The sequence below is a fragment of the Xenia sp. Carnegie-2017 genome, unplaced genomic scaffold (assembly GCF_021976095.1).
Source record: "Xenia sp. Carnegie-2017 unplaced genomic scaffold, XeniaSp_v1 HiC_scaffold_22, whole genome shotgun sequence".
Taxonomy (NCBI): Eukaryota; Metazoa; Cnidaria; class Anthozoa; order Malacalcyonacea; family Xeniidae; genus Xenia; species Xenia sp. Carnegie-2017.
In genome coordinates this window covers 2,446,212-2,471,608 of record NW_025813485.1, presented here as the reverse complement: position 1 = coordinate 2,471,608, position 25,397 = coordinate 2,446,212, and the positions used below count along the sequence as shown (strand labels likewise).

At 31.7% G+C, this 25,397-nt stretch overlaps 5 protein-coding genes across 6 annotated transcripts; 1 reads left to right on the top strand and 4 right to left on the bottom strand.

Annotated features, from left to right (window-relative positions):
* Positions 1-336: 336 nt before the first annotated feature.
* On the bottom strand, positions 337-4,737 carry LOC124445801 (F-box only protein 8-like). The gene is made up of 7 exons (XM_046996576.1): positions 4,053-4,737; positions 3,851-3,899; positions 3,492-3,566; positions 3,042-3,166; positions 2,816-2,884; positions 2,627-2,742; positions 337-972 (listed from the first exon to the last, which is right to left on the bottom strand). The coding sequence occupies exons 1-7, from the start codon at positions 4,238-4,240 to the stop codon at positions 710-712; spliced, it is 885 nt and encodes a 294-aa protein (XP_046852532.1). The 5' UTR covers positions 4,241-4,737; the 3' UTR covers positions 337-709.
* Positions 4,738-5,131: 394 nt separating this feature from the next.
* LOC124445795 (synapsin-2-like) lies at positions 5,132-14,877 on the bottom strand. The gene is made up of 11 exons (XM_046996570.1): positions 14,825-14,877; positions 13,962-14,645; positions 13,173-13,233; positions 12,689-12,780; positions 12,197-12,353; positions 11,262-11,351; positions 7,039-7,101; positions 6,641-6,783; positions 6,036-6,110; positions 5,491-5,593; positions 5,132-5,360 (listed from the first exon to the last, which is right to left on the bottom strand). The coding sequence occupies exons 2-11, from the start codon at positions 14,168-14,170 to the stop codon at positions 5,226-5,228; spliced, it is 1,128 nt and encodes a 375-aa protein (XP_046852526.1). The 5' UTR covers positions 14,171-14,645; positions 14,825-14,877; the 3' UTR covers positions 5,132-5,225.
* Positions 8,489-11,260, top strand: LOC124445802 (metalloproteinase inhibitor 3-like). The gene is made up of 2 exons (XM_046996577.1): positions 8,489-8,777; positions 10,205-11,260. Exons 1-2 carry the CDS (start codon positions 8,672-8,674, stop codon positions 10,816-10,818), a joined length of 720 nt encoding a protein of 239 aa, XP_046852533.1. The 5' UTR covers positions 8,489-8,671; the 3' UTR covers positions 10,819-11,260.
* A 295-nt stretch (positions 14,878-15,172) lies between the features above and the next one.
* LOC124446027 (putative ammonium transporter 3) lies at positions 15,173-20,150 on the bottom strand. Of its 2 annotated transcripts, XM_046996815.1 has the most exons (7): positions 20,102-20,150; positions 19,728-19,770; positions 18,361-18,870; positions 16,936-17,179; positions 16,476-16,535; positions 16,175-16,251; positions 15,173-15,996 (listed from the first exon to the last, which is right to left on the bottom strand). In XM_046996815.1, the coding sequence occupies exons 3-7, from the start codon at positions 18,866-18,868 to the stop codon at positions 15,308-15,310; spliced, it is 1,578 nt and encodes a 525-aa protein (XP_046852771.1). In that variant the 5' UTR covers positions 18,869-18,870; positions 19,728-19,770; positions 20,102-20,150; the 3' UTR covers positions 15,173-15,307. The 2 variants fall into 2 exon arrangements, with proteins under 2 accessions (XP_046852771.1, XP_046852772.1); XM_046996816.1 differs by lacking the exons at positions 19,728-19,770; positions 20,102-20,150 and having other exon boundaries at positions 18,361-18,945.
* A 1,236-nt stretch (positions 20,151-21,386) lies between these two features.
* LOC124445820 (putative ammonium transporter 3) lies at positions 21,387-25,371 on the bottom strand. Its single transcript, XM_046996598.1, is given in 7 exon segments — positions 21,387-21,930; positions 21,933-22,298; positions 22,543-22,619; positions 22,919-22,978; positions 23,421-23,664; positions 24,572-24,935; positions 24,937-25,371. Coding segments are annotated over 7 exon segments (1,548 nt in total). The 5' UTR covers positions 25,081-25,371; the 3' UTR covers positions 21,387-21,637.
* Between the last annotated feature and the right edge of the window lie 26 nt (positions 25,372-25,397).

Genomic DNA, 25,397 nt, shown 5'->3' with positions numbered 1-25,397 from the left:
TCTATTATGATTTCTCATCAAGGGACCGTGGATAATGATGTTATTAACCATGCAGGAAGTTCATGTAGTCTACTAGCAGTCTAGCACCACTGCATGAGCTCATTAGCAAAAGCTACAGGTCTCACACACTAGTCTCACATAATTGTTTGTGAGTCATTGACTAGATCAAGAAGGGGTGTTATCGCAATTGCAAATAGAAGCAAAGCGCTGAGTTGTTTCTTTTGATCAAATTTCTTTTTCACCTTACACAAATAAACCGGAGGGTGTGGAATGGCAGTAGTAATCGTAGATTGCAATTAATTAGATGCCTAATACCAGACAAAGTAAGAGCGTTAGTATGATCACAAAAGTGAGTAAATCGTTGAACATTGTTGAAATAGTATTATACAATTATGGTAATTATTCTTCTTTCTTCCGTTTTTGCTATTCTTTCAAGTAAAACGTGCTCACTGTTTAATGTCTGTCTATTATGTCAGTTTAACGTCAATTTTAACTTCTACAGTAAAGATATTAAAATTGACGGGAAATATTTACACGTTTAAATTTTTTCAATACAAAACTCGCAACACCTCACCAACTTGAATAATTGGCTCTGTTGTTTATGATTATCATCGTACAATGTCTGTGGCCATTTTATCTACAGCAGTCTCATGATGTTTTGGAACACATACAATTCGATGGTGGACTGTCTTCATAACGTATAAACAGTCTATGCTATTACAAAAATATTTCCATAAGGACGTTCACATGGAAGCATTGGATTTCTCATACAAACTTTACTCAATGGTTTTGCAATATGTCCTTGTATGTAAATATCATCATATAAATCTCCAATAAAATCATCACACGCACTTATCGCAATGCCACGCAAATTTTTAACAAACTCTCGTTTGGTCATTTTCCGCTTTACCTGTGGACTATACAAGTCAACACTTAATAGAATTAACGAGTAACACAGGATGTAAACAGTTTCTAGAAAATTAAAGAGTGACAAAGGATGTAAACAGTTTCTAGGAAATTAACGAGTAACACAGGATGTAAAACAGTTTGTAAAAAGTGAACGAGTAGGACAGGATGTAAACAGTTTCTAGGAAATTAACGAGTAACACAGGATGTAAACAGTTTCTAGGAAATTAACGAGTAACACAAGATGTAAACAGTTTCTAGAAAATTAAAGAGTAACACAGGATGTAAAACAGTTTGTAAAAAGTGAAAGAGTAGGACAGGATGTAAACAGTTTCTAGGAAATCAACAAGTAACACAGGATGTAAAACAGTTTCTAAAAAGTGAACGAGTAACACAGGATGTAAAACAGTTTCTAAAAAGTGAACGAGTAACACAGGATGTAAAACAGTTTCTAAAAGTGAACGAGTAACACAGGATGTAAAACAGTTTCTAAAAAGTGAACGAGTAACACAGGATGTAAAACAGTTTCTAAAAAGTGAACGAGTAACACAGGATGTAAAACAGTTTCTAAAAAGTAAACGAGTAACACAGGATGTAAAACAGTTTGTAAAAAGTGAACGAGTAGCACAGGATCTAGACAGTTTTAGAAAACTAAAGAGTCATACTTAAGTCATGAAAAAAGAATCTTTTAAGGACATTTTAAGAACGAACATCAAAATTTCAATGACATTTCACAAGTTAAATTTATCTAAGATATCATGCTGCTCAGTCAAAAATTTTCATAAATCACATTTAAGAGCATTTGCCCGTAGTTACTAACGTATTAAGAGGACAATTCATAAAGTAACGAATTTCATCTCATAAACTTCGAAATAATGCAATCTCTATCACACAGACACCTCTATCAAGAGGATGCAGACACCAACATTATGAAAGAAAGACACAAATATTTGTGTTTATCGGACAAAATTTTCCTAATATTTCATATATTTTTTACTGACATAACGTTGGTAACAAACATATCGTTGTAACATTTATGGGGATATTTGCCAATCGAACTCAGTCTGTTAATTTTCAAGCAACATTATATCAAACATTAAATTTATTGCAATTTACTTCTCAATGTCAAAGTCTTAGTTGACATTTTTGATACTCAAACTAAAAGCTTGGCAATTACTAAATATCTTTCCACGAAAACAAAATGAAGACAAAATATATGGATTCTGAGCTCACTCAACAACCTACTATAATGATAAAATAATAATAGTATGGGGGAGGTGTCTATTAGTGACAGTGTGTTGAGTTTACTTGACAGGTGGCTTATGTCCTGTTCAGTTACGTTATGTCTGGACGATTTGAAGTTATTTTAACTTCAATTTTACATGTTTACTTTGATTTGGATTTTTTTAGGCACTTTTCAAAGACTTTTAAAATTTATTTATTAATATTAGAACATTTCAAAGGTTTTAAGCACCTGCACCAAACCTTACAATATTGTGTGGTACAAAAGAAACCAAAAAATAATGTATACATAGAGCAAATAGCCTGAATATTCATGGCCAAATAATTTGCAATTTTGTTGATGTTTCCATTTTGTTTTCAAATCTTTCCATATATTTTTCAAAAGACATTAATGATGAAAAACAAAGAAGCTAAGCATTACCAACTATCACTTTGTTAGAAGAAAAAATGAGAAATCACAGTAGATCTTCCATCTTACCTTGTGGTAGTCCACATTCAGAATTACATCTTAAGTATTGTGCTGAAAACATACTTAAAAGTGTTTCTAAATACTCTCCTCTGGTTGAAGGCGGGCTGACAAGCTTGAAAAATTGCCTTGAAATTACAAACACAAGAATTTCACCAACAACAATGAGAGTAACACATGATTTGATCAATGGAAAGATACCTTAATGCATTTGGCAATGAATAGGATTGAAACTTTAATAAGGAAACCATTTCCTCTAAAATGTCTCTCTTGAAAACAAAATGAATAAACAAAAATTGTTTATCGATATTCATAATATATTATAAAATATTAGGGTCAGCATTAAAATATCAGTGGCTAATAATAATTTTGAATTAGTTTCATATTTTAAATAGAACTGTATTTATAAATTGGCAATAGTATTTACCTTATCTTTAGAAAATCAGATATTCTTTCTGGTCTAAGAAGATCAACTTTTGTGTTGCAAAGGAATTTAGCAATTGCAACAGGTTTGTCCTCAAGAATGTTTTGAGCTACTAGATAAGAAATTCCTAAAAATTTAAATGAAAATCTTGAGATGTGAATTCACCAATTAAATTTATGATAGATATTGATTATTGATAAGCTCTAAGATTAAATCATATGTACAATGTCAATATACAATGGCTACATAAAAACCATGATTAAAAGTCAAGATAAATATTTTTCCTTGAAATAAGTAAATATTCAGCAAACCAAGTACATTGAAATAAATAAACAATGCTTAAGGTGATGAACAAATTATTGCATACTTCAATGGTAGAAAAATTACTTTTTTCATGTGAAATTTCTTCAATTAAATTTAAAACAACAACAAATATTTAATAAACATTGTCACCTTGTCAGGATCATAGTTAAAGGTGAGTGTTCCTTCATCCAAGTGCATATACAATTCCTTGAAACTGAAGTTTTTCTAAGAAAAATAATCCTTGGTTAAAGGTAAATGCACTGAAGGAAAAAAAAAGCTTGATACAATTTTATATGTGCGAATTGAAATTCTATTGGCAAGGTGCTCAAATCAGGAAAAAACAATTTTCGTTTCATCAACTTTTATAAAGCTGGTTTTAAAAAAAATTGTCAAGACAAGAAACTGGGCTAAGTTTTAACCAATGTTAAAACCATTTAAAATTTCAAAACTCAGTCCACACGCAAGCATGATCTAGCATATTATTGATATATAGATGAGATATTACAAACCATTTTGCATTGATATGCTGTTGTATAACCCCAGTTACTCTTGCAAAGTCTACAAAGCAATGAAAAATAATCCACACGAAGCATTTTGGTAATAAAATAGTGTGTCTCATGAAATAAAAAATTGAAGTGTTTTTGTAAATGTTCACGATCATTGTGAAATTTACACAACAAAACTAAATTATTTTCACTAACGATAACATACCCTTGCCAAAGTAAATCATCATTTCCAAGTTGTTCCCAGACACAGGCAGCAAGACATAAGTCAGTTGCGTTTAGATACGACAATACAAATTGTGCCATTTCAGGTGGAAGTGTAGCCAAGTTGGGAAAATATCGTTCTTGGTTCGCATTTTTATTAAGACAAGCAGATAAAGTTTGCACTTGTCCCATTCACATAAAATGACAACGAACAAAAATAATTTCAGTTTAAACTAATGCATATTGCATACAACAGAACATAAAAGGAACAATTATGTCTTTTATTTACAGAAGCACGTACTGTACAGCATTGACATATTAGGTCAATTTTTGCATACTAGATTCCATCAATGACACGTAGAAATTACTTTAATATTTGACACGCTGCAGCTCAGCCGTGTTTAGTAATTGTCATATAAAGACTTTTGCCGTTTTTTCTAGAGAAATTATTATCATTTGTTTGAAAAGTCTTTACCTGGTTTCTATAAACACAGACTCAGACAGCATTTGGCATGATGAAACAAACTCAACAAATTGAACAATTCGTTGATGTTATGGCAGTCATGCAGTCAAAATAAGTCAATTCAGTTGAAATTCTGTCTACGGCAGCTAACAAGGGGCGCCGGAGCCACGGGGGCAGATGGTTGCCCCTTTTTACATTTTGAACAAATAGACGTGTATCTTAATTCCCGATATGCAAGTTTCCCACTTACACATTTTTCGACTTTTATCTGATTCGAAGTCTTGTTATCTGGTGTGTCTTTAATTCAGTTATAATTCAACGCTTATTTTATAAGACATTTTGATTTTTTGCTTTTCATCATTAATTTCCAAAGACGAAATAAACAGTAACCTTGAATGCAGAGAATGTAATGTGTAATACTGTTTACTTATTTATGTGCTAAATTAGTAACGTCTTTGTTATGAGGGACATAAAACTTCGCGTTAGCGGGAACGGCAACTACACAGTCGAATTTTGCTGGCAGAATTTTTCATTGCTTGTGTTGAGTCATGCTCATAAACCACAAAAATACGTCGAGGAAAATAGTATGAAATAGAAGTCTTTTAAATGAAGTAAGGCCCTTTTAAAGTATGTTAAAGATATATTGGTGCGTTGCAATTTGAATTCCTTGACACCTTGTAGCTACATCTGCATTTTACCTGACTGTAAAGATTTTCATGCAATTTTACTACTTGTGGTTTCTAATAAGGGTGGAAATTTTTCTTTCAAACGTTTTAGAGTCAAATCAACAATTCGCACTGTATCTTCATCTTTGGTTTCACTGAATAATTTCATTCCTGTATCATTGACCTGAAGAAGTCAAAGTTAAAAAAATTGGAAAATTTTACTTTCATGGTTAATCAACAAGACAAAGAGAATTTTGAACTTTTACTTTCAAAAGAACATACATATTTTGTATGATGAAGTAAAAAATGAATACCTCAATGATATACTCTTGCCCATCGTTAGTTTGTATTGCTTCTACACACAGAATATCCAAACCACCAAACATCTTTGCACTCTCATCAGCCCAAAGCTTATACCTAAATAAATGTTTTATTGTAACAAAACAGGACTGAGAACAATTTTCTTCTATATTACAACCGATGTATTATATATATGGGATTATAGTTTTTAACAATAAGTTTTGTAATCAGTGCATCTCAAAACAAAGTAAATGATAAAGTCACGCAATTTTATTCACATGTCAATAAAACACTGTCGACCCATTATAGCTAAAAATGAACGAAATGTATAAAATTTCTATTATTACTAGAAATGATGTATAATAGTTCGCAGAGAAACGTAGTAAAAATAAAATAAATATTGCTACTATTTGATAATATTTTAATTTAAATAATTAACATCGAATATTTTACATTGTATCACTGTGCCTATTCATTAATCTTATATGAACCTTAAACTACTTATCCAAAAAAACACACAAATATGTCATTTTAACCAGTTATAGCTAATTGCACCAACCGTTCTGTGAGTTGAATTTCTTCAACTACGGCTGAACCCATGTTGGTTTTCCAATTATCCGACAAAGATTTTCTCCTGAAATTTAGTTGAACATTTACACAAGTTAGTTAACATTTTTACAACCTTTTCAACTGTTTTTTTTTTTACTTCCAATTTTTTGTTCAGCATGTTGGATCACAAAACAACAGGCATAAACTGTTTTTGAACAAAATAATAGCAAAATAGTTGTAATACTGACGGTGTATTTGGTACTCGAGGACTATATGTTATTTTGATATTGAACAAACTCTACTAAACGTTGCATTTTAATAAGACGTCAATGTATGTTGAATTTTGATAAGAGATCGCAGTTTTATTGAATTTTGATAGGGGATAACATTGTGTTGTATTTTGAAAAATGACGACTGTATGCTATTTTACCTAAATTTTAAAGGACAACAGTATGATGAATTTTGATAGGGGACTGTGTCATTGTTACATTGTGTCGTATTTTGATAAGGGAGCACATTTTTTTGAATTTTGAAAAATGACGACTGTATGCTATTTTACCTAGGAAATTGTGTAGCTTAATCTACTACGGTGTAGTTCAAATAAACAAAACTGACTTAAAAACTCGGTAGTTTTCTCCAATCTTCTGAATTCGAACATCATATACTCCTTCAACAAAAGGTTCCGTTGTTGCGTAAGTGTCAGCAACAGCAACAAGACTTGAGATGTCTTGGAAATCTCTGTGATTTTGGACACACACCTAAAGTCAACAAAAAATGATCTACAATTGATGGTATCACAACAGGCAGGGAGCCTCCAAACCACACCTTATTAAAATCAATTGATAAAAACAGGTATAAATTTATTTAACGAGTTAGGTGGGATAGATAGGTAGGGGGGGACAATACTAAATGTGGCTAACTGAGACGAAAATTTGGAAACTAAAAACTTTTATAATGAGCATGTTTACGTATATATGGACTTTTTAAATACAGTAAAATATTTCCGCACATACCTTTCCGTAACCCGAATTGGCATGACCAACTTTTATAACCGCCGGAAATTTCGGCGTTATCAACTGAAATATGAAGAAACAAACACATTGTATTACGTTAAAACATTTCATTCATTCCAATCCTTTAAGAAGAGCTTATGTTTGCAATTTACTTTTAGCCTTCTTTATGCTGACGTCAATAAACAAGGAAATTGCCGAAAGCATACTCTTCAAGAGTAGATGACATGCCTTTACAAAATAGCGTCACAAGTGACAATAAAAAATAATCAAATATCGTCCTGCCGGTGTGAACAGCAGTAACTCAATGCATGAGGTATCATCAACATCACTGATGTAAATTTTACGTATCAGAAAAAAATGACAAGAATGCATGGGGTGACATTGGGCTATGAGCACATGCATGCATACGCTACCTGACATATAAATTTTATACAAATAAATTACAGCAGTAATAGAAGTATGAATTTTTCCAGTCATATCGAAGTTTTTGAGTGAAATGACATTATTTTATGTTGTGTTTACAGTTTAACTATCGCTATGGGACGCAGAATTTGATGATTGAAATGCTGATGTTTACAGCTTCAGACATGAACAGCCTTTTGCTTTGATCACATTTTTCGATATTTAAGAGTTAATACTAGCAAAATTTGTTATAGTAAGTTCTTTTAAATCATATCATTTCGCCATTATAGTTTCATGTCCATCTAAAATTTATCTCCAATTGCGTGGGAGTTGCATCAGATGTTATGTTCATTTGTCGTGCAGGTGTGCTTGATTAAGGAACGCTTGGAATGTGTGAAATATGTGCGGTATACTGGTAAATCTCAAAAGCTGTGATAACATGTAGATGTGGGAAGACTGAGGATTTTGCCCTTATAATCTCTACGTTGTATTTCATTCATGGACAGTGATTTTTTAAAAAAGCAAAGTCGCGTTGCGGTGATAGCTATTTGCTATTTCAATCTTGTTTAGAAATTAATTCACAAAAATGCTATTAAACTGCAATTCTTTCAATTTCAGGGTCATAATCTAGCTCTATTACGAAATTCAAACATCCTTATCAATTGAGGCTCGCTTGACAAGTTGGCTAGTCTAATGAAGATGACTGTTGGCAAAAAATGGAAATTTTGAGCACGTGCATACCTTTTACATCATTTTCAAAAATACACTCTTGTAATAACGTCAATGCAGACAAGCCTCAACAAAAATATTGTTTACATACATTTTGTTGCAGTTCAAACTGTTAAAATATAGGACCAAGTGCATGTTCTTAACCACAAATTACATTACTTCCTCAATGAACACTTTGCACGTAGAAAATATGTACGCATGAATAAAAGAGAAATTCGAAAATTTCGAAGATTCTTTTAAGGAAAAGCGACCTTGAGAGGTCAGACATTCTTTATCTCCAACGTAATTTTGATTATTTAAGGGCCAACGGATCTCATTAAGTAGTTAATTATAAGCTGAGAGCCCTGGAAGCAGTTTGCGATCTAGTGTTGGTTGAGTATATCTTTCATCACGGTCACCTTGAGAAGATTTTCGAAGAACAAGCACGCACTGTTGAGATCAATTTATCACGAATATACATATCGACTGTTTTGTAAGAAAACGATTCTGAAATTTAGTGAATATGTCAACTATTCAATGTATTATCTACTTCAGTCTCGTGGTAAGTTCATGGGCATGTTCCTGTAAGAGATTTCATCCGCAAGAACATTTTTGCCAAGATGATTATGGTAAGTAGACATGTTTACAATTTATGTGCTGAAGGTATATTCTGCATTGTTCGTTTTTACAAGAAAGGAAATATGACCGAAGCATACTAATATACACGTCTTTATTACGAGCCAAGTATATAAAATGCAAACAGCAAGATTTTCGCATTATTAATATTTATACATAAATCCAACATTAACATATATATAAAACTAAAACTTGGGTTCATTAATTAAACCACTTCTCTACAAGCAATCATAGTTTTCTCGTGTGTGTTTATGTGTATATTTGTAGGAGTCATGGAGACTAATCCATCTAAACTTATTCTTCCATCATAAAAGGAGCAACTATTTTATTGGTCCACTTTCACCGATTGACATACATGATTATTTGAGCATTCATTACAAAAATGACGTAATGATGCTAAATTTTGTAACCTGATAAATGTTATTAATCGTATTCAATAGGTTTTATGTATCGACGATAGATGCACATTTTCTGATTGATTAAAATGGTGATGGCATTTAAAAATGGAAGAATATTTACTTGTTTTGATATAATGAATGTACTCTGACCTTGCTACAAATGGTGTTCTATTTATAACATTTGGATTGCCTAATTCATTACAAAACTTCATGAATCTTCGATTCATTTCTCGTTCACTCTTTGATTGATCAAGCTTGATTTGTCGATATGCTTTCATGTTGTTGATATAAGTCAAAGAGGGTTGCTAGATGATAAAATTGTGTTGTGAAATCTATAAATTTAGTTGACATGATTATAGCGGATACAGCACAAAAAATAAATGGAACTTTCTTTAGTCGGGCAAAATATGAGAAAAAACCTTCTACCTTTGGAACGTAACATAATAATCTTATAGGAATTTTGTCATAACTATATAAATCGGATTTTGTTAAAAACTGACGATATAATATTTCAGGATAAGAATTCTTCCTAAGTGCTTATCATTTTTGTGTTTGATTAATAATATCAATACAGGAGTTAAAATGAATCAAATCTATAACTAGTTAAAATTATTACATTTCTATTATGAAGAGCGTGAGGCAACTGATGCTTGAAAGAAATTAAGTACAACTAAAATATTTCTGCATAAATTCAGTGTATGAACAAAGAAGAAAAATTCAATAAATCACATATATACATGCTAACAATGAGAGAGGCTTTAAATAGTTACAAAGAATATGTTGTTACACAAATCAACAGGTGTTCAAACTGTTGGAGGACTGATGAAAAGAATTTTATAAATATTTCACAAGACATAAAAACATGCAAACCGTTTTAAACATGGCGCACATGATAATTTTGATGGCATCACTGCTATGAACTTTATTTAGTTACTATTATTATTATGCAATAAATACATTATTTTATTTGAACGTAAAATTCAGGTATTTACCAATAACTTAATCAAAAAACTTTTTTTCAGCTTTACGGGTCAAGGTAATTGGTTCGTTAAAAGTCGAAAGATTCGCTGAAGTCGACATAACACATGGAACGGTTCGTTTCGAAAAGATATACTATCCCATACGTATAATAGAAGTATATAAAGGAAATGTTTCGAGTTTAACGCATCTAAAGAAGTTACATCGACGTATTGATAAAGTAAGATACATTTCAAGATTATATGTCCCATCTCGTATCTCTTCATGTAGTTTAAGTTTGAAAAAATCTAAATATTACATCTTGATGGGGCAAATACATGAAGGATCTTTACATCATGACCTATGCAACTGGCGATCATTATTAAAACATGTTACGAAGATTCAGAAAAAGGGGTTGAAAAAATACTACGCAGAAGGTTGCCAGTGCACTATTCGTACCTGCCCAACGCTCGAATGGTGCAAGAAATCACGGTTGCGAAATGAATGTCGCTGGGTTGCTCGTGACGGTATTACTTCAACAAAATGTGTTGATGGATGGAAAGTATGCAAGTACAACATAAAAAGACGATCTTGCAAGTGGAAAAAACTAGGACAGAATCATTTTGCCAATTGTGTTAAAACAGGCCAGCTTAAAATAAATCATGCAAGGAACTGGTAAAACATGTTACACGAAGTGGCAGATTGGCAGCGTACGTACGTCAAAATAAATTCTACCGCTCTTTATTTGCCATAATTTGAAATACCTTGAAAGCCCATCGATTAGCAAGATTTCATTCTATGGAAGTTTGTTGCCAATAGCATTTTTATGAAAGTATTTTGATTTTAAAATTGAGCTGCTATAATTTACTTTGATCGAACAATGGAATTGTCATTAACATGTCAATGATTTCTTGCATCAACATGCATGATATGTACCGTGGTATAAGCTGGCTACATGCTGTCGTCTATATTATAAATACATGAGACTGGAATGTTATTGGTTATGGCTAAATGTTGAAAAAAAGTGACAACACAAAGCACAGATATTTATTACTGTAAAATATTACAAATTAAAACAATGTGTTCACATCAATGAGAAATAAACTAATTTATTTTACTTACCATTTCTTTGTGGTTTGGATAATATGCCTGTGGAATGAGAGGAAAGACCTCTTTTCCCAATTTTCTCTGAATTTGAAGTAGATGAGCAAACTGTGGATTGACAAAAAGAGAAATAAACCAGCAAGTTCAACATTTATATTTGCAGGACAATTGTGATTATTTTTGTCAAAAATTCTACAGCAGGTCCACAAATTTTGACTTAATTAAATATTGAATTAGTTCAAATTTTGTCTAACAAGGACAACAACAACAACATTGACAACAAAAATGACAATGAAAACGACGAAAATTACAACACTTAACGACAGCCACTGTACTCTGATAATGTTAATGACAACGGAAAGATAGTATCATAAAAGACGACACAAACAATAACTGGAGCTACTGCAACTGTAACATTGCTAAAGCAACAATACCAATGTTAACTAAAGCAATAAGAAAAAAAATGAAAATAAAATACAACATTTACATCCATCATTTTGAGTGAACAGTAGTATTAACCATCTGTAACAACCATTTGACTGACAAGTACAATTAAATCGTCCAGTTTAGTAAGTTCAAAGAAGGACTGTTGATGTTGATGTTGATGTTGATGTTGATGTTGATGTTGATGTTGATGTTGATGTTGATGTTGATGTTGATGTTGATGTTGATGTTGATGTTGATGTTGATGTTGATGTTGATTAACGTTTCGACAACCTAAGCGGTGGTCATCTTGACTCTGAAGACAACTAACACTAAGGATGTCAAAACGTCAGTCAACATCAACACCAACAGTCGTTCTCAGGACTTTACTAACCTGGACGATCTTCATCTACAAACGTGTAACGATACTCTCGGTTTCAAATCATTTACTTCAAGTAATATTATCCTACAATAATTTGTTTGAGATTTGGCTGCATGTTTTACAATAGTTTTATAACTTTTTTACTTACCACCCATGGTTTATCAAGAAAATTAAACACTGACTCCAAAGAGTTTATACTAGGAATATTTCCATATTTCATTCCAAATATTAGAGACCTCCAATCTTCACTAGAGCTAATACCTCGAACTGCTTGACGTATTAAAATAAAATCAGGACGGAAAGACCTATGAAATATTTAAATTGTCAAAGAAAATAGACTGTTAAGAATGAGTCTTTTTAATTTATGCAATATTCCAACTTTAAAAATTATGTGATGATTACAATAGGAAAGCAGTTTGTACATATAGATATATAGGATTTTCCGTTCGTACAAAATTGTCATTCGATGTCAAGTTTTGTAAGCATTTTCTGAATTAAGCTACAATCTCTCTTCTAATTAATCTGTTTGAAGAATTTATTGCTGATTGGTATGTTGGGCGGACAAATGTCTTCTTCATTGTGCATAAGCACGTATTATGCATGTTTTGCAAACTATTATTTAAATGTATAAGTACTATACCTGACGACAATAGTTCCTTGACGTTTCACTTGGATGTCAAAAACAGTACCAGAGTCAGAATAACTTGCAAGATTAAGTTCTGAAAATTCAGCCTAAATATGAAATAAACATAGATAAGCTTTGAAAGCTTTTTTTGATGAGTAATAAGACGTGCTTAAAACTTGGCAGCGTTCTTAGAATAAATTTTAAAAAAATATCCATACACCCAAGTGTGGGATAGCAAGAAAAATATGGTGGTGTTCTAATATTCATAATATACATATAAAACATAACTAAGATTAATGTCCAACACCCACCTGGACGATATAATGCTCTCAAACAAGATATCGACAAAGTAACTAAAATATTCTCGCCTTTTTAACATAATGCTTTTATATCAGTTATATGTTTAACTAGCAAAATATTGTTTCGATCGTTGAAGTATCGCAAAAGTAATTCTAAACTGCAATATTTGAGCAATAATTATAAATATTTTGTTACTTACTTGTTCCACTCTTATGCCTTCTAAATGTTGATAAGATTGTCGAAGTTTGAAAATTGATGTCCTAAAATAAAGGTGCTTTAGCTAGGTTAAACTTTTTTAAAATGTCTGATCGTGCATACAAATTTTAAATGTCATGTATTATTCATCAGTTCATTACTATTGTATAATACGTTTGTAACTTATTAGTGCATAAACAGACGGGTATATAAGAAGAACAAAGTAGCTAAGAATGAACAAAAGCGTTATTAATAAATATTTTCATGTTTAATTCAAACCTAACATACTATTTGTTTTGAATGTGAAGATTATCAACACTAAATTACAAAGAGACAGAAGATTATGATTTATGTTTTTCAATTTGAATAGATTGAAAAAAAGCAATAATATAACAAAGAAAACAGAAAAAACACTTTGATGTATTGCCATAAACAACATTTGAATTCTTGTTATGTAGAAGTCTTATTAGGACTTTAGGGATTCTTTAAAATTGATGACAGTTCAATCATTCAATAGATATTAGGGAATTTTTCAAGAATTCCAGACTCGTAGCTACATCCCTTATGAAGGTTAATGTTTAACTTAACCTTTTCCAATATTTTTGGAAATCCCAATCATTTGCAAGCGTTGCATCGAAACAATTGCTTTTATGCTTCCTTCGTTGCATTGAGGAGCATGTAAACAAAACGACGCGTACATAATTTTGGCCAACAATTATAGCTGGATTAGTAAAAATTCAAGTTATTGTGCAAGCTAACAAACTCGTATATATTAGCTATGTCAGAAATTTACCAGTCAGTTTCAGGCGTATCAATGACAAGAATAATTTTGTTTCTTTTGTTTGCATGATTTCTTGAGGTTTGAGAGCTCATGCCAAATGGATTTAGCTTCTGAGGTGAATTTGTTGTAGGAGAGCCACCTCTTGAGTTTCCTCCATTAAATGATCGATTATCGATTATGCCTCTAGTTTGTTGCCTTAACTTTGTGAAGAAATTATCCATAATTTTTGGAATGAACTTTATCTTTTTCCTTTACAGCTGAAGAATATTGTCGATGATCATAAACACCTCATTACATGAACATAATTTTTTTTTAGATATTCGATCGCTTATAACTTATCAACTCATACAACGACAAAATGCTGTTTAATTGTTTTTCATATACAGCAAAAAATAAACTACAATTTTGCAAATGTTTCCACAGGTGTCAATGTTCTTGTTGTTAAACTCAGCTTTCTGTTTCTTTATAATACTCTCATTGTTATGCACAAATGTTATTTACATTTTCTGCACCTGCGCCATATGAATATTATTCATAGTCTTGACTTCATAATTGCCTTCATGTTGCTTTATGTAAATTCAAAGTTTTTTCGAATTCGTCAGCTTTCTGTGTGTGTGTGTGTGTGTACACTGAACAAAGTTTGTCATACTTGTCAGCTTTCTGTGTGTCCATACACCAGAGCGTTTGGCTTGAAGCCTAAAGCAAACAAAAGCCCTAATGAAGTTTACAAACGTAGTTATATTGTTTAGAAACATTGTGAAGCATTAGTGATGTTCATATATAAGCCAGAAAAGCTTGAAAAAAGGGTTCATACGTACAGCTAGATACCCAAAAGCTCGCAAAGAAGTGTTATGATATACACATACATTACATACCCAAAAGAGCTCTCAAATGGGTTGTCATCAATGTCATGTACAGTTACCCACATGATCATGAAAGAACATGTCAACACTTAAAAGAAGTATTGGCGTTAATTGGGACGGGGCGGGCATATTCAGGTATATTTTATTTATTATTCTATATTCTACTGTACCTGACTAATTTCTTTTCAAAACAATTTCACTTTCAAAAAAGTCAGCCTGACATAACAGTATATATGAATATGGTTCCCATCATTTAACATTAGCTTGACGACTATAAAAAAAGAGTATAACTGACTACTGACGGACTCAGGAGTCATTGGTAGGAAAAGAATGTCGACATAAATTAAGTACAAAAACAAATACACATGCAAGAGTTTTTTAATGCATTTAACATTATTTTAGTGAACATTTTTCAGTTAAGTTATACATACAGCTCTTATATTACTGATCAATACTTTTGTCTCTAATATTATTAAAATCATGAGTAAATATATTTCATTCCTTCAAATGTATAATTATCTCATTGAGTGTTACTTGATGATGTTCAACATTACTTTTTCCATGAAAATTGATATCATTCTCAGCTTTTTGTGAGACAGATTTGTTACATCTCTCCTTTAAGTCGTTTGAATTGTCGTCAGACTCAGCAGTGATTACTTTGCTCATAAAATCATCTTCTTCAAGTATTTGCATTGAGTTAGGTATGATCGTGTTAATCGTCAAAGCACTGTGATCGTTTTTGCTGCCAAAAGCCGAATAATGTCTTCTGGTTTTAAAAATCCCAGACCCCATTATGCCGTGCTCACAAAGATCGGAACCTTTTAACTCATCTTCTAGACTCATTCTTATTGGATAAATGTAGTTGATGGTAACAAGAATTATTATTGTCATAAATGCTGACCATAATGTCGATGCAATTATCATCAGAACCTGAACACCAAGCAGCTTCCATCTTCCGTACGATTCCTCAAATAAGTGTGACGAAAAGTTTCCAGATTTATCTTGCTCCAAGAAAAATGGGACAGCAATCAAGCTCCAGGATCCTGAGCAAAAATGAACTGGAACACAACTAACTGGATCGTCAATATGGAGTCGTTCAAGTATGTTACAACTAACACACGCTGTTAAACCACCAATCATGCCAATAAGGAGTGCAAAACTTGGTCTAGTGACTGCACAGATGGCTGGAAATTTTAATTTTTGTGAGTAGAAATATCTATAATTTTGTTTTGGATCATAGACTTATTTCTCTTTCTAAGCTTTGTTTTGCAGCTAGTTCTGACGTCTCTAACATAACAGTTATAACTATTTATTGGACTTCATTACAATTTAGTTAAATTCAACATTTCTATCTTGGTTTACCTGTTACTCCAACAAGCCCTCCCAACAATCCGGACACAAATATCGGTATTTTGAATTTATTCTTGTAAAAGATATAGCTATAAAGATTTAATATTAATTGAATAATTTGCATCAGCCTTTTGTAGCCATTAGTTGGCCTTGCTTAAAAAAAATTGTTGTGCTGTATTACAACTAGTCGGTGCTATTTTTAATGAAGTTTAATTTTTAGTGTTTTTTCAAAAACTGTAAACATTTCAAAACTAAAAAATCACACACATGCATAAGTTTGTAAACAAGGCTTCAATATCGTTATATTCTTTACCTGTAAATCATTCCTATAACTCCTCCTCCAACTGAGGCATTGATCGTACACACGGCTGACCTATTTCAAGAGACAAATTTGAAATGGATGCTTTGATTTTTTTTAAATCTATTTTTGAATTCCGACAAAAAATATTAAAAAGTTTTACATTTACTGTCATTTTTAAATTTATAAATGGCTTAGGATGAACTGATACTTCAAAATACTCTCGCAACGCATAATATCTCGTTGTAGTCAGACCTCAAATTTTAGTCTTCTTTGCAAATTTCAGATTATTATTACTATGCGATCATTTCCTTACAAATCTATTGTATTGTTTATATGAATGAATATATTTCAGTAGAAATCGACCTCTCATGCAATAAACAACTTAGACATAATTTACGATAAAAGCTTCAAATTTACATCTTATAATCTAATGATTTTTAAAACTATCGAGGTTCAAAAGAAAGCTGACTACCTTGCTGCAAGTTTCCATTTTTCACCACTAATACCAAATGTACTGCCACAGTTAAAACCAAGCCATCCCCACCACAACATGAACGTTCCTAATAAAACATTTGTGGGAGATGCCATTTGAAAATCATTTTTGTTTGAATCTTTTTTGAAGCGTCCTGTGCGTGGTTTTAGAAATATGGTTGCCACTAATCCACTGATTCCACCAACAACGTGAACGGCGCTACTTCCAGCAATGTCAACTGCACCTGTCCATATTTTGAATGCAAATGTTAGAATTGTAGCTAAATATGGTGACATGTATTTACATGAAAAAGCAACAGCTTCCAAAGAATAGTTAAAAGGATTTTGAATCGCTTGCTTGAGAAAGAGAAAGCAACTTGTTCTTTTGTACATGTGATTTTAGGGAATTCAAAAAGTTACTTGGTCCGTGGTTCATCTGATTCATGAGAATTTAAAGTAAAGATGATGGCTGCACATGAAGTTACTGTATATCACGTCGGCCATCGCAAAGATTTTGAAACTGTTTATTATAGTCTTTACGTTTTACTGAAAATTGGTAGCTAATCATTGTTGTTATCAGTGCTTTCATCTAACCTCAAACATCTATAGATATATAAACCTCAAACATCTATAGATATATAAAATAATTGATTAATTGAAGCGATTCTTCATAACTGAAACTTTTATTGTCGTACATTGAGATAGCATTGAGGAGGATATAGATCTTTCAATTTTTGCACAATTACGATCAATCATTAATGCACGATAATGTTTGTGACCTTGAATTGTGTAAAAGAACTTTCTTATATGTATAAAATAATGTATTTGATAAAATGAGAAAACTTACTATTCACAATTATTGTAAAAAAATATTTAGTTCCTAATATAACGCAGAGAAAATGATTTTTGGAAAAAATAAATGTTGAATATCAACACAGCGAAACACAAAAACTGGGTAACACAACATTTTATTCATAAAATAGAGACTTTGTCGTGGTGACAAATCTGAAAATCGTTTTAAAGATCGCAAATACCATGAAGGCAAAAGTAATAAGTTAATAATTCTTAAATCAGTTTTTAAGAACTATTCACTTATTACTTTTGCCATTCACCATTTGCGACTATAAAACAATATTTTATTAATAAGTAACAGTATTTCGTCACCAGTTTGCAACTTTGGTTTTGCCATATAAAATTGAATTGATTATTTCTTTAAAATCTATTGTTTTCACAAGGATTTATTTTGCATGACGAACTTGTTGCTGGCAGCACCAATGAGAAGTATACTGCTATTAGAATGACCTTCATTGATATAGTTTTGCTAGCTTCCAATAAAATTTTCATTATTCTATCACAAAGTATATGCATTTGAAATAGATTTTTTATGGTTTACCCCAAAGGCAACAAAATTTAAACACAAACTTACCTAATTTGTTGAGCCATCCATTTTCTGACCATATCCAATGAGCAGGAAAACAATAAGTGAGTGTATTGAAGAATGCAAATGCAATGTAAGCCTTTAAGTATGTTCTTTCTGCCATTGCTCCTGAGACAATTGTAGTAGCAGTAGTTGCAAATGATAGCTGAAAGAAATATCTAGAGTATATGTGCCCCAGGTGTCTGTCGTTATGAGATTCAGTAAAAAACATTCCAACTCCGGTGAAGAAATTTGATGTATTTTCATCACCAAAACTGAAAGCAAAACCAAATATCCAATATGCCAGCCCTCCTATTATGACATCAACTGCGTTTTTGACCATAATATTTGCCTCATTCTTTTGCGAAACTGAGCCTGATTCTAAAAGACCAAACCCAGATTGCATCGTAAAGATGATGAAAGCACTGGTTAGAATCCAAGTAGCATCATCAGAATTCACTTCGTCAGTAGATTCTTTAATTCGAAAGGTTTGATTAGTGACATTCAATTGACTCATTTCTAGAGAATGAATGACAATTGAATAAATGGTTTTTTGTCACAATTCAAGTTATTATCATGTACCTATTGTTCATACAAGTGAAAATTATGCAATAATTCCTAAAAGCAAAGCGCGTTTCCATAGCTACAAGTAATTTTCAACTGCATTCTGTTCTGATATTTTTTTAACACTAATGTGATAATTTATTTTGCATCGTAGCAACGAACGTGTGAATGAATAACGAAAGCAATCTCGTGGTAATATTTTGTTTAACACATTTTGTCTGTAGCAAAATGCTTTTGACTCAACGATAATATTGAATTTAAAATGACTGTTTGCCAATAAACCAGAAAGTATAATTGTTATCTAAATTGCAAATATACATTGTTCTCTTGTTATTTAGAGCTATATGTGCGAGAAAGACAATTATTGCTTGATTAAAAATGAATGTATGTAACTTGTAAGATCCTGACGCTAAATTAGCTACAAAAAGATAAAAAATTGCTATACATGAACGAACATGTGTATTAAAAAGTATTCCAAATTAGTTTTAGTGATAATATGAAAATATAATGGAAAAAATTTATTCCAGCTCAACGTAATCGTCTTGCCATGAAAATTGCTTTGACTAGAATTAAAGCTACTGTTCTTTTTACAAATTATACAGCATCAAAAAATATTTTCAATTTTGCCAAAAAATAATGTGCAATCATAGATATCAAATATCTGCAAATGGAAAAACTTCTTGTCAACAATGGTTTTGCAGCAACGTAAACATATCTTTAAAGTAATAATTTCTTAAAATATTGTTTCGCTTTCCACTGGTGTTAAGAAAACCTTTTTGACACATTTAAAAAGATAAAATTTCAATTTTTACCTTTTCACTAGACGAGAGCCTTGAATAAACAAGCTTGAGATATCTAAAAAAAATTAAATAAAATTCAAGCTGATTTAACCATTTTTAACGATATGATGTATGTAGCAGCGTATCCAGATGGATGAAAAGTGTTTGAAAATGGTCAAGAGAGATGGTTTATCATTGTAAGAAACGCCGTGCATAAAGGATATTGGGCAGGTGGTGTGTAGAATTCAAAGTCAGAATACATTATACAATTCCTAATTTTAAATTCAAAATACCATAGCAATATTTCTGCTGGTTGAAAATTTCTAAAGAATACTTTGAAGTAAAAAAATTTAACAAATTGTGAACTTGAATTTTAGATATAATTTCTTTAATGCGTTCTTACTTACGTTAGATCCGCCACTGAGCAGGTGTTTCTATCTGCTTCCTTTGCACGTGCTGCTTCCTCGTCCCAGTATGTAGAGCAGGTGTTTTTTTGCTAAAAGGTAGGTATGAAAAAGCTAGCGGGAGATTATTGCCAAAAATTTTAATTTGTGATAATAATGATTGCATGCGGTATCAAGTAAGCCCCGTCCAATTTAGATCGCTGTGTTTTCTAGTAAATTATGGCAAATTCCGCTTATCTTATTTTCAGAAGACTTTTTACTTTATAACTTTGATTACAAAATTATTAGCTTTATTTCATCAAATTTCAAGATGAGATGAAAATTCTTATCTTTTATTTTCGGTAGCTATCATCAAAGAAAAACTTTCTAATAAAGACCATACAAACGAAACGACATGTCTACATAATTTTGGCTTGCAATTAGTGTTAATTTAGTAAACACAACCGAAAATTTATTAAGCTGTAATCTTTCGATACGCGGTTATGTCATGAAAAATTCATAATATATATACGATAGAACAGTTACCTATATTGAACGTTCATCTCTGTTAAGCGGACGCAGTCACTTTTTTGAAAGTTTAAGCTCTGGCATTTTCTTCCTCGTTTTCTTCATCGGCTGAAGCCTGTCTTAAGCGGTCACACGGAAAATTCCCTAGTGTTACCGTTTAACACAGGTTTTACTTATTCAAATCATTGTTTAAACTAGCTAACAAACTCGAATATACTAAATCAGAAAGAAAGTTTATACTTGCAGTAACAACTGACAAGAATGATTCTTTTTCTTTTTTTTGCATGATTTTTTTGAGGTATGAAGGCTCGTTCTCAATAGATTTGGTTTCTATTTTAAAGGTCAAGAATCTGTCAAGTTTCCTCCATTAAATGATCAATTATCGACTATTTCTGTATTTTATCATTAAATTGGTGAGGAAATCATCCATTTTTTGTGGGATGAACTTTATCTTTTTCCGTAACAGCTGAGGAACATTTTTGATGATCATAAACACATCATCATATAAAAAAAAACACATTTTTTCTACATATTGATCGGTTATAGAATTTATTAAGTCAAACAAAGATCTTCTTTATATGTTTTCATTATGAGATTTTAAACATCATTTGAACAAATTGTCATATACACATGCATTCAAAAGAGGTTGTAAATGTTTGTAATATACACTTGATATAAACTTGACTTGAGCGAGCGAAGAATAACTGAGTACAGACTCAGTTATTGTAAAAGTGAGGTTTTGCAGGTAAGAACATTTTGACATAAATTAATTACAAAACAAATTCAGATGGAGAAAAATTTCTTGCAACAACAACAAAAAAGGTTTTTTGGTGTCTGAAAATTTGATAAGATCCAAAACGCCAAAACCTTTAACTTCCTGAACAATCTAAAATTATACCACAAACAACAGATAGCTATTATATATTGATCAAAACGTTCGTTTCTAAATGATATTATACACATTTTACATTAAAACCATGAGTATTACGGTTCATTCTTTTCCATGTAGCTATATAAATATTTCGTCAAGTGTCAGTTTATGTTGTATCCAACATTACTTTGCCCTTGAAAATTTTTATCATTCTCGGTTACTTTATGTAAGCTACGTGATACAGATTTTTTGCATCTCTCTTTTAGATCACTTGAATTTTCGTCAGCATCGATTACTTGGCTCATAAAATCATCTTCTCTGACACTTTGGTTTGTGTTCAGTACATGCGTTTTAATAGTCCAAGCACTTTGAACTTTTCTGGAGCCAAATGCCGAGTGAGGTCTTCTTGTTTCAAACATGTCAGACATTAATATGTCGTGTTCACAAATATCGAGCCTTTTAACTCATCTTCTAGACTCATTCTTATTGGAGAAATGTAGTTGATGGTAACAAGAATTATTAAAGTTATAAATGCTGACCATAATGTTGATGAAATTATCATCAGAACCTGGACACCAAGCAGCTTCCATCTTCCGTACGATTCCTCAAATAAGTGTGACGAAAAGTTTCCAGATTTGTCTTGCTCCAAGAAAAATGGAACAGCAATCAAACTCCAGTATCCAGCGCAAACATGCACAAGAACACAACCAACTGGATCGTCAATATGGAGTCGTTCAAGTATGTTACAACTAATACACGCTATTAAACCACCAATTATGCCCATAATGAGTGCAAAACTTGGTCTAGTGACTGCACAGATGGCTGGAAATTTTAATTTTTGTTAGTAGAAATATCAATAATTTTTGTTTAGATCATATTTCATCTCTCTTTAATGATTAATCTTAATCTGATAAGAATAGTCCAGGTTTATTAGGTATATATAATGATCTATAATAAACCACTATGATAATATGTTATAATAGTTATTATTGTATTATTCCGAAAAACTTGAAAATTGAAAGATCTACGATGAAATATCTAATTTAACATTTCCAGCTTTGTTTACCTGTTATTCCAACAAGTCCTCCCAACAGTCCGGTCACAAATATTGGTATATTTAACTTATTCTTGTAAAATATATAGCTAAAAAGATTAAATATAAATTAAATAATTTGCAACAGCCTTTTCTAGCCTTTAGTTGGACTTGCATGAAATAAATTGTTATGCTGTATTACAGTTGATAGATATATGCTATTAATACTAAAGCTTGAATTAGTGAACGCGTGATCTTGTTAAGATCCTCCCGGCCTCCCCAAAATGCAAATGTTTGTAAAATTGAACCCATCAAGACGTAAATTAAGCCATAAATACTTCAATTTAGAAATTTTAACAATCAACATACATAAGTTTATAAAGAAGGCTTCTGTATCGTTATATTCTACCTGTAAATCATTCCTATAACACCTCCGCCGACTGAGCCATTGATCGTACAAACAGCCGACCTATTTTAAGAAAAAAGTTTGAAATAAATACTTGATGTTTTACTAAATGTATTTTTGAATTCCTTAAAGTATAAACATTTTGCATTTCTTGTTAGTTTTAAATTTAAAAATGGCATACGATAGACATATACAGGATCATAGGCAGGTTAAGGCAGCCAAAACTATTGCTCATGCTATGTAAATTCAGTAAAACCATTATCATCATTCATTTCTTTAGAATTCTATTGTTTTTGAAGAAAGTGAATACAGAATATCTGCAAAACAGGACCAAACTTGGGGCTCACAGCGCTGCTGTTCTGATTATATGAGTGAATTTCCTTCAGTAGAAATCAACCTCTCATACAATAAACAACTTAGACACAATTTACGATAAAAGCTCCAAATTTAAATCTTATAATCCAATGATTTTGAAAAGTATCGAGGTTCAAAGACAGCTGACTACCTTGCTGCAAGTTTCCATTTTTCACCACTAATACCAAAAGTACTGCCACAGTTAAAACCAAGCCATCCCCACCACAACATGAACGTTCCTAATAAAACATTTGTGGGAGATGCCATTTGAAAATCAGTTTTGTTTGAATCTTTTTTGAAGCGTCCTGTGCGTGGTTTTAGAAATATGGTTGCCACTAATCCACTGATTCCACCAACAACGTGAACGGCGCTACTTCCAGCAATGTCAACTGCACCTGTCCATATTTTGAATGCAAATGTTAAAATCTGTAGCTAAATATGGTTAAATGTATTTAAACTACAGAAAAACAGCTTCCAAACAATATTCAAAAGGATTTTGAAATTTGAATCACTTGAGAAAATCTCTTGAGTGCATGATTGTCCACGATTTCCGGATTTGTAAAAACAAAGAAAAAGTTTCTGTTCAGCAAGTGGGTCACTATAGAGACTTTGAAACTGTTGATTTATTGAAAATAGGTAATCACTGCCATAAGTGCTTTTATCTTCTATTCTCAACTATACTTACAATAATCAACTAATTGCAACAATTCTTCATAATAGGAACTTTCATTGTCATACAATAACGTTCTAATGAAGAACAACTCTTATATTTTGGACAATAACGATAGACTAAAATGTAATTAGTATATTTTTAGTAATGTTTGAAAAGGATTTGAGTTGAAAATCACAATAATTTATTAACTAAAGCAAGTAGTTTAGAAACATAAAACGACAACATTTTGAGGTCCACGAAAGAACAAATTTTTTCAAGATTTTTTTTTATTTTTCATCTATACGCCAGCAATTTCTATGTTTTGTACGTATTTCAACAAATCTATGCATTTGTAAAATACTTCGAAACAACCAAGATGGAGAATATCACAAAGAATAATCTCGAAAAAATTAATGCTGAATAACAACAGAGCAAACCCTTAACAATTTTTTAGCACATGCAGTGTTAAATTAAGAAATGCAGTAAGCGAATACTGAGTATAGCATTCAGTATTTGTTTTGTTAGCTCCTAAGGTTTCTATTGCTCCGAAGCTCTAAGGTTTCGTGATTCTTTATCACAAACAGTTCTTGTATTTCAAAAAAGTTTGAAACTTTACCCAAAAGGCAACAAAAATCCAAACACGAACTTACCTAATTTTTTGAGCCATCCATTTTCTGACCATATCCAATGAGCAGGAAAACAATAAGTGAGTGTATTGAAGAATGCAAATGCAATGTAAGCTTTTAAGTATGTTCTTTCTGCCATTGCCCCTGAGACAATTGTAGTAGCAGTAGTTGCGAATGATAGCTGAAAGAAATATCTAGAGTATATGTGCCCCAAGTGTCTGTCGTTATGAGATTCAGTAAAAAACATTCCAACTCCGGTGAAGAAATTTGATTTATTATCATCACCAAAACTGAAAGCAAAACCAAATATCCAATATGCCAGCCCTCCTATTATGACATCAACTGCGTTTTTGACCATGATATTTGCCTCATTCTTTTGCGAAACTAAAGCCTGATTCTAAAAGACCAAACCTAGATTGCATCGTAAAGATGATGAAAGCACTGGTTAGAATCCAAGTAGCATCATCAGAATTCACTTCGTCAGTAGATTCTTTAATTCGAAAGGTTTGATTAGTGACATTCAATTGACTCATTTCTAGAGAATGAATAACAATTGAACAAATGGTTCTTTTGAATAACAAAGGCTAGTTTTTCTTATTTTTCCGACAAATGAAAAATATACAATTATTTGTTAAAAACAAAGCGTTAAGACACCGAATTAAAATTTTTATTGCTACATGATTATTATAGCAAAAAAAAACTTACTCTAAACTTAAGGAACTGTGAAGACGTGAAAATGTCACTAAAACTTTTGTCAAAACGTGAAAATATTACTAAAACTTTTGTTAAAACGTAAAAATGTCACCAAAACGTTTGTAAAAAATTTTTTAGTTGTTTTTCCTGCATTTAT

Bases quoted from the DNA above. Each gene is read 5' to 3' on its own strand.
- LOC124445801 (XM_046996576.1), bottom strand. From the start codon at position 4,240: ATGGGACAAGTGCAAACTTTATCTGCTTGTCTTAATAAAAATGCGAAC. The intron at 3,167-3,491 runs GTGACAATGTTT...TTTAAATTTTTA, and splicing joins TTAACTATGATCCTGACAAG to GGAATTTCTTATCTAGTAGC. The intron at 2,743-2,815 runs GTATCTTTCCAT...TGTAATTTCAAG, and splicing joins TCATTGCCAAATGCATTAAG to GCAATTTTTCAAGCTTGTCA.
- LOC124445802 (XM_046996577.1), top strand. From the start codon at position 8,672: ATGTCAACTATTCAATGTATTATCTACTTCAGTCTCGTGGTAAGTTCA. The intron at 8,778-10,204 runs GTAAGTAGACAT...ACTTTTTTTCAG, and splicing joins TTTTTGCCAAGATGATTATG to CTTTACGGGTCAAGGTAATT.
- LOC124445795 (XM_046996570.1), bottom strand. From the start codon at position 14,170: ATGGATAATTTCTTCACAAAGTTAAGGCAACAAACTAGAGGCATAATC. The intron at 12,354-12,688 runs GTATAGTACTTA...AATATTTCATAG, and splicing joins CAAGGAACTATTGTCGTCAG to GTCTTTCCGTCCTGATTTTA. The intron at 6,784-7,038 runs GTATGTGCGGAA...TGTTGACTTTAG, and splicing joins CCAATTCGGGTTACGGAAAG to GTGTGTGTCCAAAATCACAG.
- LOC124446027 (XM_046996815.1), bottom strand. From the start codon at position 18,868: ATGAGTCAATTGAATGTCACTAATCAAACCTTTCGAATTAAAGAATCT. The intron at 16,536-16,935 runs GTAGTCAGCTTT...CTCTTGAAATAG, and splicing joins AAATGGAAACTTGCAGCAAG to GTCAGCCGTGTGTACGATCA. The intron at 16,252-16,475 runs GTAAAGAATATA...AAATCTTTATAG, and splicing joins GTTATAGGAATGATTTACAG to CTATATCTTTTACAAGAATA.